Source organism: Hemicordylus capensis, chromosome 4 (assembly GCF_027244095.1).
Source record: "Hemicordylus capensis ecotype Gifberg chromosome 4, rHemCap1.1.pri, whole genome shotgun sequence".
Taxonomy (NCBI): Eukaryota; Metazoa; Chordata; class Lepidosauria; order Squamata; family Cordylidae; genus Hemicordylus; species Hemicordylus capensis.
The window spans coordinates 84,429,809-84,456,401 of record NC_069660.1 but is presented as its reverse complement, the minus strand read 5'-3'; the positions used below and the strand labels follow the sequence as shown (position 1 = coordinate 84,456,401).

Below are 26,593 nucleotides of genomic sequence, written 5' to 3'. Positions count from 1 at the left end.
AAAGCCCTAGTTGCTCTGTGGAATGCAGGGAGGACTCTGGCTAAGAACACAATTGCTACTACTAATCCTCTTCCACCCTGAAGAGTCCATCTGGTTCATCAGAGGACTGTGATGATGTAATGGGCTGCGAGATGACTAGATGTAAGTGGAAGAAAACTCAATGCGAGTCTGACCAAACAAGTTAGAGTTCACTATCATGCCTACTCTCTGCAAGCAGAGCAGCACACTTGAGCACTACCATCACATCCTGAGGATGCAATCCTGTGGAGCTTCCCCAGATGATTTGGGGCCTGCTCCAACTTAGCCTCCACAATACTGTGAGGGACCTTGGAAGCATGTCATTACATGTTTGCAAGCATTTTAAGGATAAAATGGTTCACGTTTGACTTGATCTGGATGCCATTAGTAAAGCAGTTCAGTCTAGGAAGATGTCCAGCGCACTATCTATATAATTAATTCCCAAAGACGGGATGTGTGGGGGCGTGGCAGAAAGGAGGCGATTGGCTGACAGAGGGGGAGGAGGTGACTGGCTGACAGAGGGGGAGAGAGTGCCAGAGTGGCAGCGAGTTTGGCGAGTGGCTGGAAAGCAGTTTTGACAGATGGCTCAGCTGGTGTGGGTGAGGGGGCTGACGACTGTGCCCAACTAGAGGCGCAGATGCTCTATGCCCGGGCCCACTTGTCTAGTCTTGTTTTGTCAGATGAGTTTCCATTATTGCAATCCGAAGACATGGAGAAAGTGCTTGGAGGAGTTCAACTTACCTCATCTTTGTTTCACCACTGGACCTGCTTAGCTTAGCTTATAATATCTAGCAGAAGTGGATCGGCCAGTTCAGCACAGGAGGAAATCACTGATTACCTGTGAGAGCGGCAGCCCTGATTGCCTGAAGGAGGTGCTTGTGTGCCCATTCGTGGGGAAAAACCTTTGGAACCCAAGGACTGTAATAACTGTCAGTCACAAATAGCCCATCCGGGCAAGGCTCTAGAGCAAGTGGTTACTGAGCAACTCCAGACACTCTTGAATAGTACTGAATTTCCTGATCCATTTCAGTCAGACTTCATGTCTAGTTTTGGAACAGACACTGCCTTAGCTGACCTGATAAATAATCTATACAAGAAAAAGGCAGAAGGCTGCGACCCTTTTAATTTTCCTGGATCTCTTGATTGCCTTCAGTATAATCAATCATGGTTTCCCTCTGGGTTGGGGATCAGAGGTGCAGCATTTCAGTAGCTCTGTTCCTACCTGGAAGGATGATTCCAGAAGACAGTGCTGGGCGATTATTTCTTGGCCCCATGGCATCTATGCTATGAGTGTTCCACTGTTTGGAAACTCTAGTTAATTCAGACTACAGTTGCTAGGCTTCTGGGACCAGATAATGGGATTGTATGTCAATGGGTTGAAATTACTCTACTGCCTCTTACTCCATGTCTTAGCACAATTCAGTGTCGGGGCTACCTTTTTAAAGCCTTGCAAAGCTTATGACTTAGGTACCTGTTGGGCCACCTTGTCCCTGCCTTCTGAAGCAAGTTGGTTGGTGACTAGAAAGAGGACTTTTTCAGCTGCAATACTCAAGTCTATAGGATGCTCTCTGCAGGGACGATTGTTTGGTGTTTATTCTGGACTCAGGTGGAATCCTTTTTATTTTCCCCAGGTTTTTAACCTGCTATTGAGAGTTTTACCTACTGTGTTTTCAACCATTTTAGCAGCTGAGATATATATATAGTGCTCGCTCTCTCTCTCTCTCTCTCTCTCACACACACACACACACACATACCCCTCTCTCAGAACTAAAAAATAAATAAATCCAGGGTTTCTTCTGAAGCATCAAGTATTAGTTGCTGTTCAATCAAATTACAGAAGGCATCAACAGTCTCATCCAGACAGATATGTTTCTCTAGGAAGTGAAATCTGATTGCTGGTCACTGCTTGCATTACGCTAAACAGTGAGAAAACTTCAATTCACAGCTCTATCAATTTCTTCAACCTTGACCTCCAGGGTTCACTCAGCCTAAGAGACTGGGGCAATACATGTGCTGTTTCCACACAGGGCAGAGGGCTTAGAAAGCCAATCCATTTCTTAGCTCCCTGTTAACACCCATTCAGTTATTTGCCTGAAGTGCTTTCTAGAATCTTCTGCACAGAGGTTTATGCAAAACTCCACCCGACAGCTTACAGCAGCCCAGAATACAGAAACTAGCAATGCCTGTTAAAGTGGTTCATTCCTAGAAACCTATGGATCCACTGGATTCCAGAACACTTTGGGGAAAGTTCAGCTGGTGGTCCTGTCACCGGCCTACTGCCTTCTTACTCAACGGTGGAGTCAGACCTGGGTCCACTGGTTTACTGAGCAGCTCTGGGTGATGAAATGGCAAGGAAGAGAGCTACAGTGTCTTGGAAGAGGTATAGAAACCCGTGTTACTGCACTCTTGCCTCTCAAATTATCATTCAGTATTCTTACACGGGATATGGGACTATAGGAACATAAACAGTCAGCATTTACTTCAATCTTAGAAGGTTTTATTTTCAGTCTCCTTGGTTGCAGAACTGACTGAAAATATGGAAATTATACCAGAAAAAGGGGAGAAACCAAAGAGAGCTTTGTGTGGAGCCGCCAATGTTCACAAAGCTAAACCTCTGCACACATTACCCTATTCTGGGCAAACTCCAAAAATGTTAAGGATGTTTAAGTCCTATTCAAATCAATGGGACAAGTCACTGAACTGAAGTTAACTATCTTATCAATTTCAATGGGACATCAGTGTGCACCCAGAGCTGTGTCTCTATTCGTCTCAGTCCTTTCCCTCTCCTTATCCACAGAAAGATATACACAGAGACACAAACCTATTACCCAATAACCTTTGCAGCCTCCCCTGTGAAAACTCACACTGCAGCTCCTACCAAAACCCCCAAATTTCATGAAATAGCAGTTTTCATGTTTCTAATGGAAGAATATCGAGATTTCCCCCAAGCGCAGAAGGTTCCATGCACACACACTTTAGGTCGTTAGAAACCAGAGTGAGGACTGAAGAAAGTTTGCCTGGAAAGTTTGCCTGAAAAGCAAAAAGAACTACCTTTGGAGTAAATGTTGTCAACGTAGTGGAATTGGACTTTTACTGCTTCTTGTCTTATACATGGGGAATAGTCTTTTTTTGTCCTGGACATGACATGCATCTTGGACTGAGTTGAGAAAGCATCTGCCCCTACAAACGTCCCCACAATCCACTCAGTATGAGGAGGAATATTCTTCTTTACTCCCAGAAGCTACTTTTAAAAGCCTGAACTTACTTTAAGACTGCACCCCGGAGCGCCTCTCTCTCTTTGGCTTCACCTGGTTCTTCCCCTGTGCATGGAATGATATCCGCTTCTGTGTATCTAAGCATGGAGAGTTAAGGAGAGCACAGCCTAATGCAAACTTTAGAACATGTTCTTCAGTGTTCATCCCAAGCCATGAAGAGCAGAGTGGTCAAGATATCCTTTGAAGTATGACATACATATAATATACATATGAATTATGAAATATGACAAACAATACACAAATTCAGTGTGCATTTTTGAGGCTTGGAATTAGGGATTAGGGATTCTGTTGGTGTACCATACACCCCATTGTCCAACCAACTCTCTAACTGAGCTGGTCTCAGAGTCATCTAAACTTTTAGTGCTTCAATATCCACTTTGGGGCTGGCTTCACTGGTGCAGCTCAGGCGTTCATAGCGGCCATGACAACTATGGGCCTAACCCAATTAGTTTCAGGTCCCACACATATTGCTGGCCACATACTCGATTTGGTCTTTTATTTGGATCAGTGGGGTGCTCTGTGGGTGGGGGATCCTGTAGTTTCTCCATTGTTATGGACTGATCACCACCTGGTTAAGGTTGGTTTCACAGTCACAATTCCCCCCTTGCAGGGGTGGTGGACCTGTTAAGATGGTTCACACAAGAAGGCTGCTGGATTTTTAGTGTCGGTTCTGCAAGCGATTCTGTTGATGCCCTGGTGGGTATCTGGAATAGGGAGCTTACCAGGGCAGTAGACACAATTGTTCCTAAGTGTGCCCTCCGAACTGCTTCACAAATGGCCCCATGGTACACAGAAGAGTTACGAGAGCTGAAGCAGTAAGGTAGACAACTGGAATGCAAGTGGAAGAAAACTCAGCTCGAATTTGACGAGACACACCATAGAGCCCATCTGAAGGCCTACACAGCGGCAGAGTGTGCACCAAAGATGCAATTCTGGTCTGTGTGCATTGTGTCTGCAGGTTTTCGTTTAGCAGAATATCCCAGGTTGTGATTGCAGATAAAATTTCTTGTATCCTGGTTAACTTGGACTCTACTGTTTCTGCAGTCTACTAAGGGGGTGTCTTGCAGTATTAGATGGGATCAGTTTCAGTCTTGACTGGCGTTTCAGTCTTGACCAGAGTTGGGAGTTAGAGGCACTGCTTTGCAGTGGTTCCGCTCCTACCAGTCAAGCAGGTTTCAGGTACGCAGTCTAGGGGTGCTTCTGGATCCGAGCCTCTCCCTGGTCTCCCAGGTTGAGGCGATGGCCAGAAGTGCCTTCTATCAGCTTCGGCTGATATGCCAGCTGCGTCCATTTCTTGAGGTGAATGACCTCAAAACAGTGGTACATCTGCTGGTAGCCTCCAGACTGGATTACTGTAATGCACTCTATGTGGGGCTGCCCTTTGTATGTAGTCCGGAAACTACAGTTGGTCCAGAATGTGGCTGTCAGAGATGGGGAGGCCCTTATTTCACTAGGGAGCATATTCCAAAGCCTCGGGGCAGCAGCAGAGAAGGCCCGTCCACTGGCTCCACTGGCTGCCGATATGTTTCTGGGCAAAATACAAGGTGTTGGTTATAACCTATAAAGCCCTAAACAGCTTGGGCCCTGGGTATCTAAGAGAATGTCTTCTTCGGCATGAACCCCACCATCCACTGAGATCAGCTGGAGAGGTTTATCTGCAGTTGCTACCGGCTCGTCTGGTGGCAACTCAGGGACGGGCCTTCTCTGCTGCTGCCCCGAGGCTTTGGAATATGCTCCCTAGTGAAATAAGGGCCTCCCCATCTCTGACAGCCTTTTAAAAGCCTTTAAATATGCATCTGTTCACCTAGGCTTTTAATTAATATTGTTTTAATGGTTTTAATGCTGTTTTAAAATATTCTTTTAAAATTTTTAAATTGTTGTAATGTTTTAAACTTTTTTTTTTTTAACTAATTTTTTACTTTCTGTTTGTATTTTGTTGTAAATTGCTCAGAGATGTAAGTTTTGGGCAGTATAAAAATATATTAAAATAAAATAAAATAAATCTGTGACACCCGAGGATGTGGACAAGCTGTTTGGGGCAGGAGGGCCTACCACTTGTTCTTGGGAACCTTGCCTAACTTGGTTGCTTTCATCTTGAAGGGAAACTACTGGAGGTAGCCTAATTGACATCATTAATGCATTGCTGAAGGAGAGCAAAATGCCTCCTTGTTTGAAGGAGGCAGTGGTTCAACTGCTTCTTAAGAAGCCTACCTTGGATCCCTCAGTGACAGATAGCTATAGGCCTGTCTCCAATCTCCCATGGTTGGGAGAGTGATTGAGAGAGTGGTGGCTAATCGGCTCCAAGTGGATTGGGAGGAAACTGATTATCTAGACCTGTTTCAAACTGGCTTTAGAGCTGGCTATGGGGTTGAAATAGCCTTGGTCAGCCTGATGGATGACTTCTATCAGGGAAATCGGAAGAGGGAGTGTGACTCTGCTGGTTCTTTTGGATCTCTCAAGGCTTTCGATACCATCCACCATGGTATCGTTCTGGATCATCTAGGGGAGTTGGGGACAGGAGACACTGCTTTGCAGTGGTTCCACTCCTATCTCTTGGGTAGATTCCAAATGGTGGCACTTGGTGACAGTTGCTCTTCTAAACTGGAGCTATTATAGGGGTCCCTCAAGAGCTCCATTCTGTCACCAGTGCTTTTTCGAAGACATCAGGGGATTTGCTGCAGGGTGTTATCAGTATGCTGATGATACTCAAATCTATTTCTCCTTATCATCATCATAATCAGGTAATGGTACTCATTCCCTACACACCTACCTACAGGCAGTAATTGGCTGGATGAGGCTGAACCCAAGCAAGGCTGAAAATTGGACAAATTGAGGCTGAACCCAAGCATGACAGAGATGTTCATTGTGGGGGGTCGGAATTTGAGGGATGGGATAGATCTTCCTTTTCTGGATGGGGTTACACTCTCCCAGAAGGAACAAGTATGCAGTTTGGGAGTACTCTTAGATCCAGTCCTCACCCTGGTATCTCCTATGGCGAGAAGCACGTTTTATCAGCTTTGGCAGATTCAACAGCTGCGTCCATTGCTGTTGAATCGTCCATTGAGAACGATTTCAAGATGGGTTTGACTACTGCAGTGCGCTCTACACAGGGCTGCCTTTGTAAGTTAGTTCAAAATGCAAAAGCCAATTTGGTCTCTGGGGTAACCAAGAGACACCATATTATGCCTGTATTTAAATAGTTGCACTGGCTGCCGATACGTTTCTGGGCAAAAATACAAAGTTCTGGTTATTACCTTTAAGGCCCTGAATGGCTTAGGTCCGGGTTACCTTAGAGAACGCCTTCTTCTGTATGATCCCCACAGCATATTGGAGGTCAGCTGCAGAGGTCTGTTTCCAGTCGCCACCAGTGCGTCTGGTGGTGACTTGGAATCCGGCTTTCTCGGTAGCTGCTCCTGAGTTGTGGAATGAACTCTTCACAGAAATTTGTGGTTTAAATACATTACTGGCCTTTAATAGAGCCTTTAAGACTTGTTTGGGCTGGCTTTCCAGGGTTTTTAAATTGTTTTACATTTTTTAGACTTTATGGTTTTAAGTTTGATTTTTGAATGATTTGTTTTGGTTTTGTAAACCGCCCAGAGTTGTTGGATGGGGTGGTGTTGATATGTAACTAACACACACACACACACACAATGCTGTTTGCAATTACGGTTACACCACCAAGCAGTTTTCTATCATCTTTCAAGGTACTAAAGATTGCACTTCAAAGGCTACTTGAAATACCAAGACAAATTTGTAAAAACTGCCAGTAGTCCAATAAGAAAACATGTTTCCTTGAAAAGAGCAGAAAGAAAACCACTTTTCCCAGCAAGAATTAGTAGACATTTTAATATTGCTATTGGCGAATTACTATGTGGCATGTGTTTGCCCTAGAATGTTAATTAGTACCCACTAATTGATATTTCAGAGCACATACATCCTGTATCATGTTCTCCTGAACTAATGAAAATGTATGCGTGCACTGGGGAAACTGCAAGGGTTTGAGTGGCCCAGTGAAGCCACAGCCATTTGGCTAGAATTCAGCACATCTAGAAAATGATACTGTGGTTTTCCATATTCCAGTGTGTCGTCTCCATCCACATCAAGGTCAGCATCACTGTCTGGATTCTCCTTGCCACTGCACATGACGAACCCAGACCCTGGAAGTAAAGAAAATGAATGGAGCAGCTGTTACCACAGGGCATCCAAACTGACCACCACACTCCGATAAACACAAGAGAAGAAGTGGGATGGGAGAGTAATCTCAACTACATAGGTTGGCAAACAATTACCCTCCCTTCAGGCTGATTTCAGCAAGGATTTGATCCAGATATTCCCCTGGGTTGCCTGTATGTAAATTCACTGGTAGAAATTATTTAGCTCTTCCCTAGGCTTGAAGAGAAATCAGAGGTAGTTCTACATTTTGATTTGTGAAAAGAACGTTTTATCAAATTCCCATTGCATGCCTCACCTTCAGATTATCTGGTGGGACCAGGAAAATTGTGAGGAATGATAAGTCTGTCAGAGACAAACTAAACTGGGAACAGCACTTCAGCAGCAGAAAAAGTGTACCCAAGCCCTAAGCTATTGAACCTTTGATTTACTAGGGCCTTGGAGGCAAGCAGAAGGAGGTAAACACATAGAAACATCCAATTACAATAAATAAAAAAGGTAAGATACAAAAACTTGGCTCATACTATATACTGCAGAAGAATTCCCTATACTCCAAACATAGAGTTGGGCAAGTGAGAAACAGGGGTTTAGTACATGCTTGACGGACCACAAACTAAATGGATATGTAAAGCAGAAAGCTTGCGCATGCAGGAAGGAAACCAGGTTCCAGATGTTACCACCACTACTGCCATAGCCTGTCATAATTTCATATAGCTGAACTGCTTGCCGCCACCCCCACCCCCGGTTAGCCCACATCAGTCACATTATAATGAGCAGAGAGCAAGGGGGACCAAGGTGCAGTAGGCTGGAGGTGCTTCCAAGAAAGGAAAACATTTCATATCTAGAGCATAAGCAAACATCCAGCCATGTGTTACAAGAAATCTCCCGGCCACAAGCTACAAAATATCAGAGACAATCCAAGTGTGGTGAATTCCCAACTACAAATCAGCAGCTACCCTGAGCATCAAAGCAAAAACTATCTATTAAGCAACCTGTAGATCTTCATCCCTAGCACCACCTAAATATTTCAATTGCCCTCAGACTATCACATGGGAAGCGTAGAATTCTGAGCTAAAATTCTAAGTTTTGCACTCAGCAAATTCACTATTATGTAGTTCAAATAAATTAGTATAACACAGCAAAACTGTAAAGCTTTCTGTGTAACTATTTGCAATTTTGTATTCAAAATTTATTCTCGTCTTCTGCAACTATGAGGACCAGAATAGTACTCTCAAGTACTATTGAGTTAAAACTGACCTTTTCTGGACTCTGCAACAGTAAGCTGACCTCATTTTTCCTTAAAAAATTACTACTTTGCCTTTCTACTAAAACCAGGCAGCGGCCACATTTTACAGTACATGCAAACAACAGTTATTCCTAGAAGACAATGAACAATTAAGCAATATGTACAAGTCACCCTGGAATTCCTGCCTACCATTTCTAATTTAGATTAAAGGTAAAGTGTGCCTTCAAGTCAATGTAGACTCCTGGCGACCACAGAGCCCTGTAGTTTTTCTTTGGTAGAATACAGGAGGGGTTTACCATTGCCATCTCTCGCGCAGTATGAGATGATGCCTTTTAGCATCTTCCTATATCACTGCTGCCCGATATAGGTGTTTCTGGGAAACACCAGCAGGGATTTGAACAGGCAACCTTCTGCTTGTTAGTCAAGCATTTCCCTGCTGCACCACTTAAGGTGATTTAAATTTCATGATACAATTATATAATCCCTCTCCAAGTGTCAGTGTAAGCTGCCATACCTTCCAACACTTCTCAGCAATGGCTTGTCTAAAAGGTCTATGATCCTTTCAGTTCATCACAATAGTTAGGAGATTTAAAACAGGAAGGACTTACTAAAAGAGTGCAATATTTCTCCACAACTGCCCAAAGATGGTAGTGCAACTTTATTGGTGGAGGCAAAAGGCCACACAGATATTGGCTTCAACCAATATCTTACCTACATTTGGCATCTCTTTGTCATCTATTAAATGGCCAGTCTCTAGAAACACAAAACTCATTCTTTCTCCCCTCCCTGATCCCTACAAAACACAAATTGTAGGCTAATCTGCTCTTGAGGTGATTTGAGTGCTCCCTACATTAAATATAAACTTAGAACAAACATCAGGGATTTATTCTTCACTTCGGTTACAGAAGCAATGTAAAATATGAAAACAAGCAGCTTTCAAGCAATATGATTTCTCATTCCATATGCCAAATGAAATAATCAGATCATATCCAAGTCTTTCCAGCAGCAAACGGATCTTTTGTCCTTGGGTTAACATTTCAGATTCAGAGACCAGCCTCCCCTGCCGCCCTTAACCACATTTTCCACACGTACTTAGGAAGTTTGATTCAAAGACTGAACAGTGAAACTTGAGGAACTTCTATCACTACCGTGTGGATGTGTGGTATGCTAGCTTTGTACCGCTAAGTAACCTAGCAGAGACTGTAGGATAGGCTGTTTCACTTCTGTCTTGAAATGAAGCCACAAAGAGGCAGCAGGTGTGGGTTCTTGATGAAAGCGTGGCAGGAGCCACAAGAAGGATTTCTGACAGACTCCTCAGCTAGCACTCGGATTCTTTTTGTTCTAACAGCTTTGGGATGGGCCAAGAAAGCAGAGGAAGAGTACAGAACAATGATAAAAGACCCTGCAACCTTACTAAAGAATACTTTTCATTGTTTACACTTTCCCCAAGGCTTCACGTTGCCTAACACTTAATGCCTAAATAATACATACAAAGCAACAACTTTGTTCCATGATTTGGCTGGTGTGTGGCATCTTGTCAAACTGAACCTAGACATTTTCAAGTGTCACTGAGAACATTTTTAGAGTTTGGATTTCAGCAGTTTGGCCTGAGATGTCTTCCAATAGCCAACATTTTCTGTCAATATTTGTGCCTTTTCCTTGGTGACATCAATAATCACGTTAACACCCATTCTACATTCCTGGTGATCACTTTCCCTGGGTCTCCAGTCTGAATCTCAACATCTAAGCGCCCTGAAGCCAACAGTAAAATTTGTAAATCTTATCCAAGGTATGCACTGTGACAATAAATCCAGCAACTGCTTTGAGGATTGCTGGGACCAGCTCATTGCACAGGATTAGAATAATGAGATATCATGCAGTCCACCCATACATAACTACATCAGTTATAAAGCAGTGCACAAGAGCAATTGTCGCACAGAGTGATGTATAAATTTGATGATAAATATGGTTCAGGAGGTTTGCAGGGTAGCAACAGTCATGTATAAAAGAAAGGGGAATCTCATACCGATGCACAAAAAGGTCTGCAAGATTTGTTGAACATTAAAGTTTCTGCGGAATCTTGTCATCCGACTTAGAAGAACAAGCAGCCCTTTGTCCTCCCCATGGCTTTCCACTGCACCTCCTACAGTATCTCCATTGCTTCAGTGCTCCCATCATGTTGCTTGCCAGTACTCCTATCTGCATAAGAAGATCCTAAACAAATTCTACAGCAACACAATGTAAATTAAGAACATGTTGCATTGATCAATTTGCATTAAATGTCACAAATCTGGATGCTTCTTTCCTAGAGAATTTGGAATGTTGTGCATACAGAATTTACCCAGTACAGCTAGCCCTGTCAGCATAATATTTTCTTGTGCTCCATGCAACAACTGACTTTGCCTGAGAAAGAAAAGGATGCCTGTAAAAGAAAGACTACCACTCAAATCAGGAAAGCTTCCTATGCTTCATTAGTCATACACAGAAGTGTCGTGTGTAGCAGAGGTAGCCTAGTTTTCTTAGTGTGCAGAACAAAACAACCTCCTGCACCTATTGCAAGGTTTGACACTTAAGCTATAACTATCAGCTTCAGAAAGTCATGAATACCTGTTACAAGATACACTGAGGAGGAAAACGGCTTTAATTCCAGAGCTGCCTCCAGTTAGCACTATGGTGTCTCCAGGATCCAAAGAGTGGCCCCACATGATTGAAACTGCTAATAAGGGACCTTGTGCCCAGTATAAGAATGGCTTTAGGGCCAACTCCAACACGGTCAGGACTTTCATTGACCTTTGCAGCCCACATCATGCTCATATTTCCTCACTCTACAGAGCGAGTAAAAACACTCCAGCAGCTGTTCAAATATTTGATGTCTGAACCGCTTTACATTAATTATTCATCTTAGGCTCATTCAAACCAAGTTTCTGTACAAAAACTGCTATAAATTGATTAAATAGTGTTTTAAACGCAAGAAGGTCTATAGGATCATTCCTGCTCTGTGTGGGGGGAGGCATGCATGCACATCTGTACTCTCTCTCTCTCTCCCTCTCTGTCGACTTCTCTTTGGCAAAACCACAATTCTATCCAGGGTAAATGGAAAATATTACCATTTCCATAACTTCCACTCATGGTGGTTAATGAAGCACACAGCATGAACACAATCTCTAAATGCTATCTATCTAAACTGCAGCTTAAGCAGGCTCAAAGATGACGATGACAAGGAAAGTTGATTTGATTTTAGGATGAAGCAGGTACATATAATAATACTGCAACCATATCAACAAAAAGATGTTTTAAGACTTTGTCTACTTGACTTTCATATGAGGAAAGTGTTTTTGCCAGATCACACCTTCAGCCTGCAAAAGACTTTGGCTGCATACCACCAGCTCTTGGTGGTACAACCAAATCTACTGAAGCTAAAGCAACACCATTCTCTGACAGTCTTAATCCAAGATGCCTCTTTAAAGGTCCAGACAAACAAGAGCGAGCATGCAGGTCAGGCTCTGGGGCCATTAAGCCGAGAAAAAACAAAGTTACTGCTCTGTCTCTGATCCCCATTGCTCTTGTAGGCGGCTGCTCTGACAAGCAATTCCAGCATCGGTATTGAGTGGCACCTCTATAAACCCTGTGACAGTTCAGGAGACAAACTCTCTCATCAGTCAGAATGTACCTATCAAGATCACTTACCTTGAGAGCACAGTAGCCCTCCAGTGCTGTGTACACAGCTCTGCTCCTCCTGGCCTTGGAGCAGCTGGCCCCAGCGCCAAAACCGAGTTAATGCTGAACATTCTAGGAGTTCAGAACAAGAAACATGCCTGCTGAGATCTGAGTGCAGAAGCTTTGCAAAGAGCAAGGCCTATTTTATTTATCTTATTTATTGTTAAATTTATATCACATGTGTAATGGGTCAAGCTCTAATCTGCACAGATTAGACAACTCTCCCCCTTTGTCAATGGAGTAAAAAAAATGGATTATTTAATCTTATGAAGAACACTTTTTCCTCATAGCTATTTCCACAGAACTTCCATGTGAGTAGATAAGATACATAGCACGACTTGAGTGCTATTACAATTATGAATGGCTTGGAAAAGGTTGTTAGGGAACAATGACCTATCTGGTATACTGCTAGAATTAAAGGGTTCTTAATGAAATTCATTTACAAACTAGGCAGAAGGGCACCAGCAGTCACTGGTACTCACTGCCATGCAATAGGGCAATGGTCAACAGCACACCTAGTGAATTAAAACAGATTAATCATCTTATTAACTAAGTTATTAGGGCATACGTTCTCATGGTGCTTGTACGAACACCACCCTTCAGAAATGTGGAATTGTTCTTGTCTTTTCATGTTGCATGCACACAGAACACTTTGTTTTGGCTACACTTAAGTCATCAGGAAATTAGATTGCTTAGACAGAAGAACTGTGGTGCCTCAGGACATGCTTACTAAAATCCAAAACCTCTCACCTAGAAGTGTGACCAGTATAGTTATGGTAAGTAGAGACTCATATAGCTAATATTGCCCATGACCTCACTGATGAGACATGATTCCCCAGTCTCTCACAAAATCCCAAGCCTGCACCTTTTGGCTATTGTTTTTAAAGCATATACATTACTATTATTTATATACTGCTTTTCAGCAAAAAGTTCTCAAAGTGGTATACATAGGAAAAGAATAAGAAAATGCCATTTCAAAAACAATCCAATTTGTTTTTCTCTGAAAAATGTATACTTTATCCTGCTGCAATGCTCCCATCATTTCCATTATGTTTGTACTGTTATCACATTACTGTCACAGAATCAGGGCTAATGATACTATAGCATGGGGGGGGGGAGGGGACGCTGCTCCAAAAATGGTCCTATGTAGAAGTCTTTACTGAGAGTCTTCCTCAGTTTTGCACATGCCAGAAACTGGGAGCAGACACAACCCCCCATCACACAACCCCTTCTTTAAAATAGCGCACCCTAAGCACCTCAAGTTTAGGATGTGGGCTAATAAACTGAGATTGAATCCGGGCAAGATGGGGGTGCTCTTGGTCTATAGGAGAGCCAATCAGGATGAGGGGATTCGACTGGCTCTGGATGGGGTTGCACTCCCCTTGAAAGAGCAGGTGTGCAGCTTTGGGATATTGCTGGACCCATCTCTGCTTTGGGAAGCTAAGGTGGAGGCAATGGCAAGGGGTGCCTTTGTACAGCTTCGCCTAGTGTGCCAGCTGCATCCCTTTGTCGAGAAGGCAGATTTGGCCACAGTTACCCATGCCTTAGTCACGTCACAGTTGGATTACTGTAACACGCTCTACGTGGGGATGCAGCTAGTACAACATGCAGCTATTAGGATTTTATCCCATGCTGCCTGCTGAGATCATATTACACCCATTTTGAACGTGCTACACTGGCTGCCAATTTCCTCCCGATCCAATTCAAGGTGCTGGTTTTGACCTGTAAAACCCTTAAATGGTTTGGGAGCTGGATATCTGAGGGACCACCTACTTCAAAGGGTTTCTGCCCAGTTAAACAAGGTCATTGGAGGGGGCTCTGCTCCACGTGCCAATAATGAGGGAGATCTGGCTGTCATGCACACGGGACAGGGCCTTCTCAGTTATTGCCCCCGGACTTTGGAGTGTTCTCCCAGTGGGCATCTGTTCCTCAGTCTCTATCACAATTTTTAGAAAGCAAATGACATCTTGGTTTTTTACCCAGGCTTTTATATGAGTGTCGTTTTCATCGCTGTTGCTCTTATTTTATGGTCTTATGTTTTTAATTTTTAAAATTAGATTTGTATTTTTATATTCCAATTTAATATTTTTATTGTGTAACTGTTTTATATTGTTTTAAATGCTTTGTAAACCACCTTGAGATTGTTTTAATGAAAGGAGATATAAAATTTAATGATAAATAAGCTATTTAGAAGTCTTTCATATACATGTCAAACTAGATATTTATTTATTTATTTATTTATTTATTTATTTAATTAATTAATTGATTGATTTCTATACTGCCCTTCCAAAAATGGCTCAGGGCAGTTTACACAGAGAAATAATAAATAAATAAAATAAGATGGAACCCTGTCCTCAAAGGGCTCACAATCTAAAAAGAAACATGTTATTGTGGCTAGTGTGCTTGGCTTTTAGTCAATAAATAGCAGGCAGATCAAAGCACTGGAGGAAGAGGGTGGTTATCCCTCTGTCCCACCATTGTCCCAGTCCAGATTCTTCAGTATGCAGCTATTTGTCCTAATAATAGTAGCTGTGTGTGTACTGCGGGGGGGGGGGGGAGCCTGATAGGGACTGGGAAGGGACAGAGGGTTCCTGCCACATACACCATGGTTCTGAAGCACACGGCCCTTTGATTTAGCTGCTGTTTACTGAACAAAACACAAGCACGCTAGTCCTAGCTCACATCCTTCAAGTAGCATCTACCTTGACACTAAGAGACCATACAGAGAGCTGCCAACACTCAGTAAAAAGGATCCAAATACAAGTATCTTTGTTTCTCCCACAAAGGTTGGTAACAAATTGTTTAAGCGGACGCTTCCAGTGCAGTGAAAAATATTTAGTCTCTTGTATGACTGGGCCAGGGAATAAATGACTGCTGGGTAAGGGGCAAAACCAGCTTCCTGTTTACCTGATCTGTCTATCTGAGACCAGTCCTGTCTAAATGGAAAAAGTAGATGAAGACGACTCATTGCTCTAAATGACCTCCTACATAGTGTGAGAAATATTCAGCTGTGTGTGTGTGTCCGGGGCCAGGGAATAAATAAGGGCTCAGTTCTGAGTAAAGCATTTGTCAGTTAATGTGTTGTGTGAGTATGCATGTGCACACACATACACGCTTCTAAGTTCTACCCTCTGGACTGTTAAGGACCAGCTATTTGTTTTTACCTGTCTTGTCTTGTAAAACTTTATTTCGGTCGTAGACCAGCAATACAACAATATTAAAATAATATTGATAATAACAATAATAAGATGATAATATAAAATCAGACTACATTTATACGCATTTGGCATATTATATAACAATATTTGGCCACGATATGAATAACATCCGGATTAGGATTAGTGAGCAAATAGTTTAAACAGAAATCCTCTCCACGACCCGGAAAGTTTATCAAAAGTGGGGCAATTTGTTGGCGTCATGTCTCTGTAATATTCACAATGCAGTAAAACATGAGCAGTTGTTTCAACGTTACCAGATCCACAAGGGCATAATCTTGATGTGTATGGTATACCCTGGAATCTCCCATGGAGCACAGCTGTTGGGAGAGCATTTACACGGGCAAGTGTTAGAGCTCGTCTAAATTTTGGAATTAAAGTGCTACTTAGATATGTAGCAGGCTTGAGCTCGGTGCACTGGCTACCTATGTAAATGCTACTCGGTAACTTTGCATGATCCATCTGCAACTCCACGTCATGGATACGTTGCACAATTTCTCTTCTGGCCTGATCGAAACCTAATCTAATAAAATCATCATGAGAGAATCCATATAATAGAAGTTTTTCTGTAATTGCCAATTTCCAATTGGATTTAAAGGAGTCTTCCAGATTTTTACCTGTCATTATTCCAGATTTGTTCACACACAAATCACTTCCAACTCAAAGCTGCCATTGCTAACTTTTCCTAAGCTGTGCTTTATTCTGTTTATGAATATGTTGCTGTGTATGGTTGCTGATTTTAAACTGTAAACCATCTAGAGAGAGCTTTTGATTCAAATCTGACAGATATAAATATAATCAAGCATATGGCTGATATGATGTGCAATGCAATGCCAGAGCTGCCCATCAGCTGACACAGCTGAGCATATGACAAGATCAGAGTGCTGTGCAAGCAGGCAGTGGCACAACTACTTAGAACTGTGCGCCCCCAGTTTAAGTGCTGAAAGTAGCACCGCACAACTGTGGGCATTAAGTAGATGCACAACTACCCACTTGCACAAGACCACCAGGGCTCCCTGTCACATGCACAGCAGCACCAGCTGATGGGCATGCCAGTGTTGTAAATAAGATAATGACCTGCAAGAACCACCTCTGGCAGTCCTTTAGTGCTCAGCAGGAGAGCTAATCTGCTTGTGGCATGTACATCTTGGCTGCTCTGTTCCTAGGATAGCAGAGTCTTCAGTATTGGCCTTTTCTGAGTTCACAGTCAAAAGGAATTCCATACAACTCAATTCTTCACTTTAAAAAACATATGATAAACCAATCCAAATCCAGCTCCATCTCTCTGTTGGTGAACTGCCTTGACCATGACTATAATGGTTAGAAATAAATTGCATGTTTATAGTGTTGTGGGTGTTTCACATAGATTTGGTGGGAAATATAGTCTTGAGTTAAAGTGTAAAAAGAGGGCAGGTTTTGCTAATTACTTTCCCCATAGCATAAACCACTGCCTTGCTGAGCTCATTCACCTGCTTTTCCTAAAATGTGCCTTGGTTGGTTTTTGCAAGAGGAATAACCAAAAAAAGCAACAATAAAAGTGCTAGGCCTCACACACATTTCCTGGGAACAGCTTTTGGCAGTGCTTGTTTCCCCAGCAGCTGAAATATCCTTGAACTCGCACCAAAAGAACAGAGCGGTGTGGAGAGGACTTTCCTTTAAACGTGGCTCGAGGAAAAACAAACTGGCATGCCTCTTTTGAAAGGGGAGGCCAAAGGAAAAGACCACTGTAGTCAGACTTTGATTGGTAACATTCCCTGGGACCAATAATTAACTTGCATTGTTCTATTGTCCCACTGCACTATAAACAATCAGGTACACAATAATTGGATCTATAATGTTCATGGCTCATTAATGGAAAATCAGTGTGATCACAGAAAGATGGCTAAGTCTGATTTTTACTGGCTGCTAGGAATTCGGATTACAGGATTTGCAAATTTTTAAAATCACATGGATACACAGATCTTCTGTGTACAAGGCCATGCACATGAATAATGCTAACAGAGATGCCACTCTCAATTCATCTTTCAAGCCTCATGTAAACAAACAGAACCCTCAGCTGCAAATCTGCATCCTGGCTACTTGCAGTGATCTTTACTAACAGACCAGAACAGTGGGCGGGCTTTAAGAGAAGGTTGTTTAATTTTATGGCTGCTAATATTTTGTGGTACTGCTGCATGCCCAGGTGAAAGCAATCAAGCCTCAGCCTCTGGGGCTAAGCTGGTTGCCTGTAGAAGTATTTTCACTCCTGTAAACAACAACACTTCAGAACTTGGCTAACAACATTATACAAGTTCCCTTTGTGCCTCTAATGCACCCTGGCTGCAGCTGCAAAGTGGACCCTGTATCCAAGCTGCGATGGCAATTCCTCCAGCCTTGTGCCAGCTTAATGTTCAGCAATGGGCAGGGATGCGTTCGTGTGCTTGTATGCAGAAGGCTGCCATACAAAGGGAAATTTGCAAGCAAAGCCTTAGCAGTCACTGGTATGATTTCCATGAAGTTGGCTCAGGGGAATTTTTGTTCCCATGAGGAGAGAGTGGAAACAAAAAGGGAAAGAGGGGAATTAAAGTAATCTTGAATTACTAAACAGGTTCACATCACTGGATCAATAAGCACCACTGACAGGGATCATAGTCACATTGCAATTCTGCCAATAACAGAGGAAGGCGGAAAAGCTGAGAGGATGACTTTTCTAAAGCAGCCGAGCATGAAGCAGCGAGTTTGGGGGAGCAACCAAGAGCAATGGCCCAGTTTACAGGCACCAGTGGAGCAGCAGGCCTTGCTGTTCATTCATTTAAACAACAATGCACTCAAACTTGATGGAACAATAAGCGTTCATAAGCTGAACCTGCATGCTCATCGCAAACTAATTCTCATCTAAGCCAGCAAGAAGAAAGAAAATCAGTGTTAATTTAATCAATTGATCAGGCTATTGATTGCAGAACTGGATCTGCTAGTTAACCATGTGCAGTGATGTTCCTTGTTTCTGAAAGCCACAACACACACCATTGATTTCTTCACCTGCAGCATCAAATTTTAAAAACACCCAAAAAACAGGAATGCATTTCCAAGGCGTGTGTGTGTTGGGGGGGGGGGGGTGCAGGAAAGGAAGATCAACACTGCAGTCCAAGAAGAGGAAGCAAGCCACTAAGCACACCAAGCAGGAAAAAAGGGGCAGCACACTGTCTTGCAAGTTTCAAACTGAAATTAGTTACCGATGCAGTCACGGTGTCTTGTGTAAACGCTATCGATTGGGAAGCTGACAGTCTTAGGAGCCTCAATGCTAGGACAATCAATCCGGCAGCAGTGTCACCTGCCACTTTGCTGAATAGTTGACAATGCAATTATCCAGTGTGGAGGCAGGGAGTTGGCGTGTGTCAAACGCAGTTAACCACTTTCCGGGCACTACTTGATAATGCGTTTCACCGCCTGGTGCGAGAGACGACATGCGAAGACAAGGAGCGGTTTAAAGTCATTGAGAAACCACACTTCCCCTCTCTTTGGCGGGGAGGGGGAGAAATAGTCTCACTGCCCTCGCTTAACTGTATTTTAAAATGCTATTAAAATTGCGTCAATCAACAACTTGTCAGAGGCTGAAGGGCAACCCCAAAGCCCATGAGGGAGGCTGTAGTCAGGGCAGATGGCTTGGAAAAAAATAATGAAATGACTGGCTTACAGACTGGAACCTCCACACTGAAAGCAGAAAACTGCATAAATAAATAAATAAACTGCAGAGCAATGCTACAAGGGCTAGAACTGGAGGAGTTCACACTGCTAGCCTAACAGTCAAGATAATGTACATTTAAAATAAATGTTCTCAACTTGGAATCTACTCAGTTTCTTGGAAGTCATTTCAGTTGTGAGCCCTTTACTCTATGTTTCTTCTGTCAATTCAGTGGTATAAACAGTCACATTTTCATCTTCCCGATTAATCTCTCTTCTCCCTGCCCACACCCCCACAATGCTGAGCAAGGGGCCCCTGCCAATGGGAAATGGTTTAACTCAAAATGCTACCAAAGACATGGATAAATCTGAGAACAGAGACTAGGTTTCTCCTTACTCTCCTTCAACTTTCAATAATTTTGTCCGCAACAAAGAAAAACAGTCCTTTCGTTTATTTCAAATGCAGTCTCTCTAATGGAACTCTGCCCAATAGCAGCATGTCAGCTGGTCATGCAGCAGGCACTGGAAATCTTTCCATTAGATGCATAACTTTTTTTTAAAAAGCTGGCAGAAGGATGGTGAGTCCATTTCAGTGAAGTATGGGTATTTTCTCATAATTTCCTTAGGCTGTTCCAAAAACATAATTTTAAAATTAACATTTCAGAATTCTGGGGGCTGTCTTGTGTTCAGACAAAACCAGTTCATTCCATGTTTCTTTATAAGCTCTTGTATTCTCCCATGTTCATGAACAAATCAGGTTTCTTGAAAAATAAATATATAATCTACCTATTTAAAGCACTAGAACAGTAATTTGGTTGGAACTGATCTATGCATTCTGAAAACACACAGTGATCAGCTTTCCTGGGACTTTACAACTATAGGATAAGGGGGGCAAATGGCATACTTAGATGTTCTCAAAGTAAAATAACTTCCTGCAAACAGAAGACTAGCACATCAAGGAGAAATGTAGGTTAAGACCCTTGTCCTGACCAAACCATCCACAGGCACAGAATTGCTGAAGTGGAGATGCATTCAATCATGCCATCCACATGTACATTTGAAAGTAGTCCAGTCCCAGGAGGAGATTATATTACATTGTTTTTGTTTTTAAATGCTGATTGCCCCTCCTTCTATACCAACAAATGGCAAAAAAGTACACGGGCACCTCAGTAACTTGTTGATTTATTGTCTCATGAGTTTATTCAGGCTACTTCATCAAATGCAATAAGGAAGTTGATGGTAGGTATTTAATATACATATATAAAAGAACCACACAAGTATAAAACTACATTTATACTTCATAAATGTTAGCATATTCCAAAATGTAAAATTCTAAGGACATAACCCTCATTTATAACACACTCTTCATATATTACTACTATTTGCTAATTACCGAGTATTTTATTGTCTATTTCTCGGTATGTGAGCCAGTATATCAAGGACCCCCAATTTACATTTCAACCAGTCTCACCAACTTGGCAAATTCTGCCACTTGGTAGACTGAAAACTAGAAGGTCTTCTACATAGTGGACATTTTATTTAATCAAATTTGAAGTTTCACTTTGAAAGGAACTACAATTTAAATTTCTTCCCAAAGTGTGCTTTGTTTCAAACATTCTCTCTGTGTGTCTTCAATCTGTGTGTAGATTATGAAAAATCTACTGCTTTTAGCTCTTGTGGGGAAAAAGCTCTAAATTTCATTTCAGAAATTCTTTCACAATAATGCAAATCCATGCAAGTATTTCATTTTAGTATTCTCAGGACAGAAGTGTGTTTCCTTGGTGCTTTTAGAAAAGCTTTCCTGCAGAAATACACAAAAGCTTACACCAGGGATCAACACAATCCAGATAAGTGTGTCAGAAGCAACTAGTCAGAAACAACAAAATGCACTGTTGCAAAGTGTCTGAAAGCCAGGTAGCACTTGAAGGACTCAAACAAGCAAAACTAGAATAGTTAGTAATCTTGAAGTATTTTTGCCTTTTCCTCTAGCACATCTGAGTAATCCAGAGATAACTGTTTGGCAAGAACCTTTATGTGGCACACCTGCAAGCTGGACTGTGGGTGTCCTACATTACACTGTATGTGGATGAGAGAGGCTTGAATTGGATGGCCTTGTGGTTCCTTTATGTGGTTCCCCAGCCAGGTGAACTTAGAAAACTAGGCTTTAGTGTATTGCATACTTGTGTAGCAGGAGTAGAGGAAATCTGCAATTATTGACAACAGCAAGACAAGCACAGGTGATCCTTCATTTTTCCTTGGGTGGCTGTTAAAAAATTGTTTATTGTTTAAATTGTTTATTCTATTAATAATCTTTTTGACAACTGTACTACTACTTTAAAATATTTATTTTAAAAGAAGAGCATGAGACTATAGCTGTCAATAGGCCTAGATAATAAGATTTATTTTATTTGGGGAGAAGAGCAGATGTATTGTGAAGGAGCAATCACTAAGAGAAGAGAGAAGAAGGAAGAAGGGAACAGCTTGGGTGGGGCACTGACTGCTTTGCTGTCTTTTGCTTCTGCCCCACCTCTCCTCCAGGTGTGTAACATCTCCTGGGCTGTTGCTGTGCTGGGGCTTCTGCCACTATATAGGGCAGGCTGGCCCAAGGGCGCGAGCCTCTTGGCGTGAGCACAAGGGCTCTCGTTCTTGTGGCTCTCAGCCGTGGGGCAAGCTGCCCAGGGCCCTGAAGATCTATCTCCTTCTGCACTGAGGATCTTTCTCTCTGCAATTAAGAAGCTAGCAGGAGATGTACAAGTCTGGTTTTGGTTTTTATTAAGCCAAGAAGCCGTGGTGGGTTAGTCTGGGGAGATGTGTCTGGGAGAGCAAAAAAGTGGGTCTGGAGTGGGGGCGGCAATATCACGGGTAGCAGGCAGAGGGAGGTATGGCGGTGGGAGTTGGGCAGGCCATTATAGGGGAAATCGGTCCAGTCAATTGAGGCCTGTTCCTTTTTCTGGCCCTTCTCCCAACCCTCTGACCCCAGGGAGCTCTGAGAACACTCCCTCGAGGATTAGGGTACTGCTGCTGAATGCCAGGTCAGTTAACGCAAAAACATCTCTCATCCACAATTTGATTATGGATGAGCGTGCTGACGTGGTATGTGGGGTCCCACAGGGATCAGTCTTGTCCCCCATGCTGTTTAACATCTACATGAAGCCGCTGGGAGAGGTCATCCGGGGACTTTGACTGAGTTGTCAACAATATGCGGATGACACTCAGCTCTATCTCTCCTTGTCATCTGATCCTAGGGAGGCGGTGGATGTCCTGAATTGGGGGCTGGAGGCCGTGATGGGCTGGATGTGGGCTAACAAACTGAAATTGAATCCGGATAAGACGGAGGTACTGTTGGTCAGTAGGAGAGCCAATCGGGATGAGGAGATTTTACCGGTTCTGGATGGGGTTGCACTCCCCTTGAAGGAGCAAGTACGCAGCTTGGGGGTACTACTGGACCCGGCTCTGCTTTTGGAAGCTCAGGTGGAGGCGGTGGCCAGGGGTGCCTTTGCACAGCTTCGGCTGGTGCGCCAGCTGCGTCCCTTTCTCGAGAAGGCAGATCGGGCCACGGTTACCCACGCCTTAGTCACGTCGCGGCTGGATTACTGCAACGCGCTCTACGTGGGGCTGCCCTTGAAGAATATCCGGAAACTGCAGCTAGTGCAAAATGCGGCAGCGAGGGTTCTATCCGGAGCTGCCCGTTGGGACCATATCACCCCCATTTTGAAAGAGCTGCACTGGCTGCCGGTTCGTTTCCGGGTCCAATTCAAGGTGCTGGTTTTGACCTTTAAAGCCCTAAACGGTTTGGGCCCAGGGTATTTGAGGGACCGCTTGCTCCCAAGGGTTGCTGCCCGCTTGACGAGGACATCTGAGGGGGCCCTGCTCTGGGTGCCGACAATGAGGGAGGCCCGGCTGTCGTGCACTCGGGACAGGGCCTTCTCTGTTGCTGCTCCTAGACTCTGGAATGCTCTCTCAGTGGCCATTCGTTCCTCAGACTCCATCACGGCTTTTAGAAAGCTTTTAAAGACTTGGCTTTTTACCCAGGCTTTTACATAATCGTTTTTACTGCTGCTTCTGTGTGTTTTTATCTGTTGTATTGTTTTATATGTTTTTAGCTTGATGTTTTTATTGCTTTTTATTGTATGTTTTAATTTTGGTAAACCGCCTTGGGGGTTTTCTTTTAACGAAAGGCGGTATAGAAATGTAAAAATAAATAAATAAATAATTTTCAGTTGGGAGCAGGAGAGAGAGGTGAAGGATTTAATAGATAAACTCCTTGAAGTTGCTCTGCTGACAGTTTTCCAACTTTACTTCCTTCTGTCATGTCCATTCAGACCCATGAAAAACAAATATTACAGATTCATTCATGCAAAGGTTCCAAACACACTATAGACACCTTTTATTTCCTGGCCAATCCTTGGGGAAATCTCATTGTCTCTTGCATTAATGCCACTGCCAGCTCTCTTTGATATGACCTTAAGTGCAACTTTAACTCAACAGATCAGATGATGGAAATCAGGCTCAGGCCTGTTAGCTTTATAGATTACTCCAAAGAAACTCAAGCATTTAAGAGATGAAAACCAGAAAATTCAGCTAGTAATTTCAAAGAAGAGTTTGTGAGACATCACCACTTTGTATGATTCAAATTTCTCACCAAAAAAGACAACCGACACTCAATTTTTACTGAATGCATAATATTTCCAAGATAGCTAGGCCAATAAAATAAAATAAAATATTGGGGAAGGAGAGACTCTATGCATTTCCATGGATCTCCATTTAATGGAACTATCACACTTAAGCTATGATTTAGTTTTCTCCCTACTGTATGGCATCACTGCTACAGTTTATATTGAAAAAATCCAGCTGAGACAACAGTGTTCAAAACAAACAAACCCCAAACATATATATTTTGAAATTAGAGGGGCAAACAGACTGCAAGTCCATAGTGGGATAAAAGTCGCTAGAAATTCTAGGCATTTGTATTTTTCATCAGTTTGGCTTTCCAATCAGTTACAACAAGTACAGGTGGATATTATGTTTTGTTGCAAATTAAGAGGAGCCCTACTGGATTAGACCACAGGCCCATTGAGTCTAGCATCCTGTTTCTAATGACTAGTCAGACACTTCCAAGCAGCCCCCAAGAAGAAAATGAAAGCAACAACCCTCCCTATACTGTCTGTCCCCAGCCTTTCGTATTCAGAGGTATACTGCCTCTGAACATGGAAGTCCCACTTTAGGAACTTCCCTACTGGTTGGCATTCTTTCCACAAAGATGTCAAGCTTGGCTGGAACATCAGGGGAGGTAGGGGTTCTTGTTTACCAAGGATCCCAGCACCACTTAGATGATTCATGTACAGTTTTGCACTGGGTTGGTAAAAATGAGAGGCCTCAAAAAATCAGTATTTCCTGTAGAGCTCATCTCAAGAAGCTCTTGTTAATCACTCTTAAGAAAGCCTTGCTTGCTGTCTTAATGACTTATAAGGCTTTGCCCCTGTGTGCTGTTTTCAAGGAAACGGAAATCCCCAAGAGTATCAGAGGGCCAGTTGTTGCCATACCTGACAGAAGGTGCAGTGAGGGGTGAGGAAAGGCAAGTTGGCTACATTCTACAATCCCTTCATATCTGGAGAGTACAGCAATCTTGGTTCTATCAGACAGCACAGCTAAGAGTTTAAATGGGACTTGCTGCTCGCTTGCCTTTCCTGTCTCTGTCTCTCCCCCTTTGAAGTTGCCTGGACAGCTTCCTCAAGCTGGCGTTATCACTCCTTCTAACCACTCTTGGCAGGCAATCTAATTCCCCCTGAAAAGGTCACCGCCATTTTAACTGCCTTTCAATCACATTAGGAGTGCTGCCGCTCGTGCCCACAGAGCTGCGCCTGCAGCTCTCCTGGTTGAGGTGCGATCGATAAACTGACATACCGTTCCCCCCCACCCCCCAATGGCTCCCTCTCTGCCATTCAGAGCCCCTCCCCCCCCACACACACTAGCCCTACCTCCTGTGGCTAAAGGAATGACACAAGATGCTGATTGACCAAAACTCTCCTAAAAGTGATACAACACAAGGAGAAGAGATAACCTATCACGCCTTAATCTACTTAGCCCATTTGCTCCAGCAAAGGAGCGGGGGTGGGGGACTAGGCTCTCTCCTTAGATACACAGAGGCAGCAACAGCCCAGGGACAAGACGGCTCAGGCACCTTTGAAGCCAAGGTACTACAAAGAGCAAGCCGGCCTCCAGCTCCCCTCCATGCAATCATTACTGTTATCTCTCTTGCATTCACCCTTTCCCCCCCTCACAGTTACCAGTGCCGTGTTTCCCCCATCGATCCTCGTGTAAGACACTGTTTTAAGTCGGCTCGCCTTTTGACTGTGCTAAGCCGTTTAAGAGATGACAGCAGCCTCTATCAGCACAAAGCCAATATGATTCTTTGCGGATATAACTTTTTTCTCACCCACTCCTGCTCCCTCCCACCTGCTCAGTCTTTCAAGTAACAGACACGTTCACAAAAATGCTAGGCTTTCAAAGAAAAGAAAAGCATTTTTTAAAAATGTCTCCCTGCAATACTTTAAAGGGATAACCTTACGATGTAAACAGCTAGTTTAAGCAGCTGCTCTGTAAAACAAATAAGGAATTTATTACAAATGCAGAGGTGTTTTGTTTTTTTAAAGAAAGCAACTCAGTGGGTGGGTTCATATGAACAACTAAATATGGTTAGTTGGGTCCCGATCCTGACAAGCCTGTGCACTCCCTCCTTTTCTTGGCTCTGGTGCAGAGCTGTGACATTTACTTCCTGATATGTTTAAACCATGGCTGTATAGTTTGTGTGGTTTAATTCTGGCTTACATGTCAGGATGTTAAACCAACTTTAAACTCTGGTTTAATAACTTGGTTTGTAAATTAAAGCCAAGTTAAACCACAGTTCCTGGATTTGCTCATCCTACAGACCTGTGGTTTAAACAAATCAGGAAGCTGACAGTGAGCAAGTTGAGCTGGTAAGGAGCAGGGGTGAGAGTGGAGACACATATGCTCATTAGGCTTATGGATGCATTCCCAGTCCTAACTAGCCACAGTGGGTTGATTGTGTGAATCAACTCAAAGACTCCAAGAATGAAGCTCAGAGCACTACAAAGACTGCAAGAAATAATTCATAAGTTTAGCAGATATAAATGCCTAATATGCAGACCCTGCTCCACTGACTGGAGGGTCTACAAGCGGACAGAAAAAGTTTTAAAACAGCGCAAAACAAGTTTGCATCCTCCAATATGAATCCCACTCGCTGTTGTAACTGTGCCTAACTCCAAGTTGCT

General features: G+C 43.1%; 1 protein-coding gene across 8 annotated transcripts in view; it reads right to left on the bottom strand.

Moving 5' to 3' along the window:
* RNF220 (ring finger protein 220) overlaps positions 1–26,593 on the bottom strand; it is a 410,389-nt gene that overhangs the window by 54,876 nt on the left and 328,920 nt on the right. For all 8 annotated transcript variants that reach the window (XM_053244321.1, XM_053244318.1, XM_053244319.1 and 5 more), the window contains 2 exons: positions 7,354–7,450; positions 3,284–3,370 (listed from right to left, as the gene is read on the bottom strand). In XM_053244321.1, coding sequence (XP_053100296.1) covers positions 3,284–3,370; positions 7,354–7,450 — 184 coding nt within the window. The remainder of the gene's footprint in view (positions 1–3,283; positions 3,371–7,353; positions 7,451–26,593) is intronic.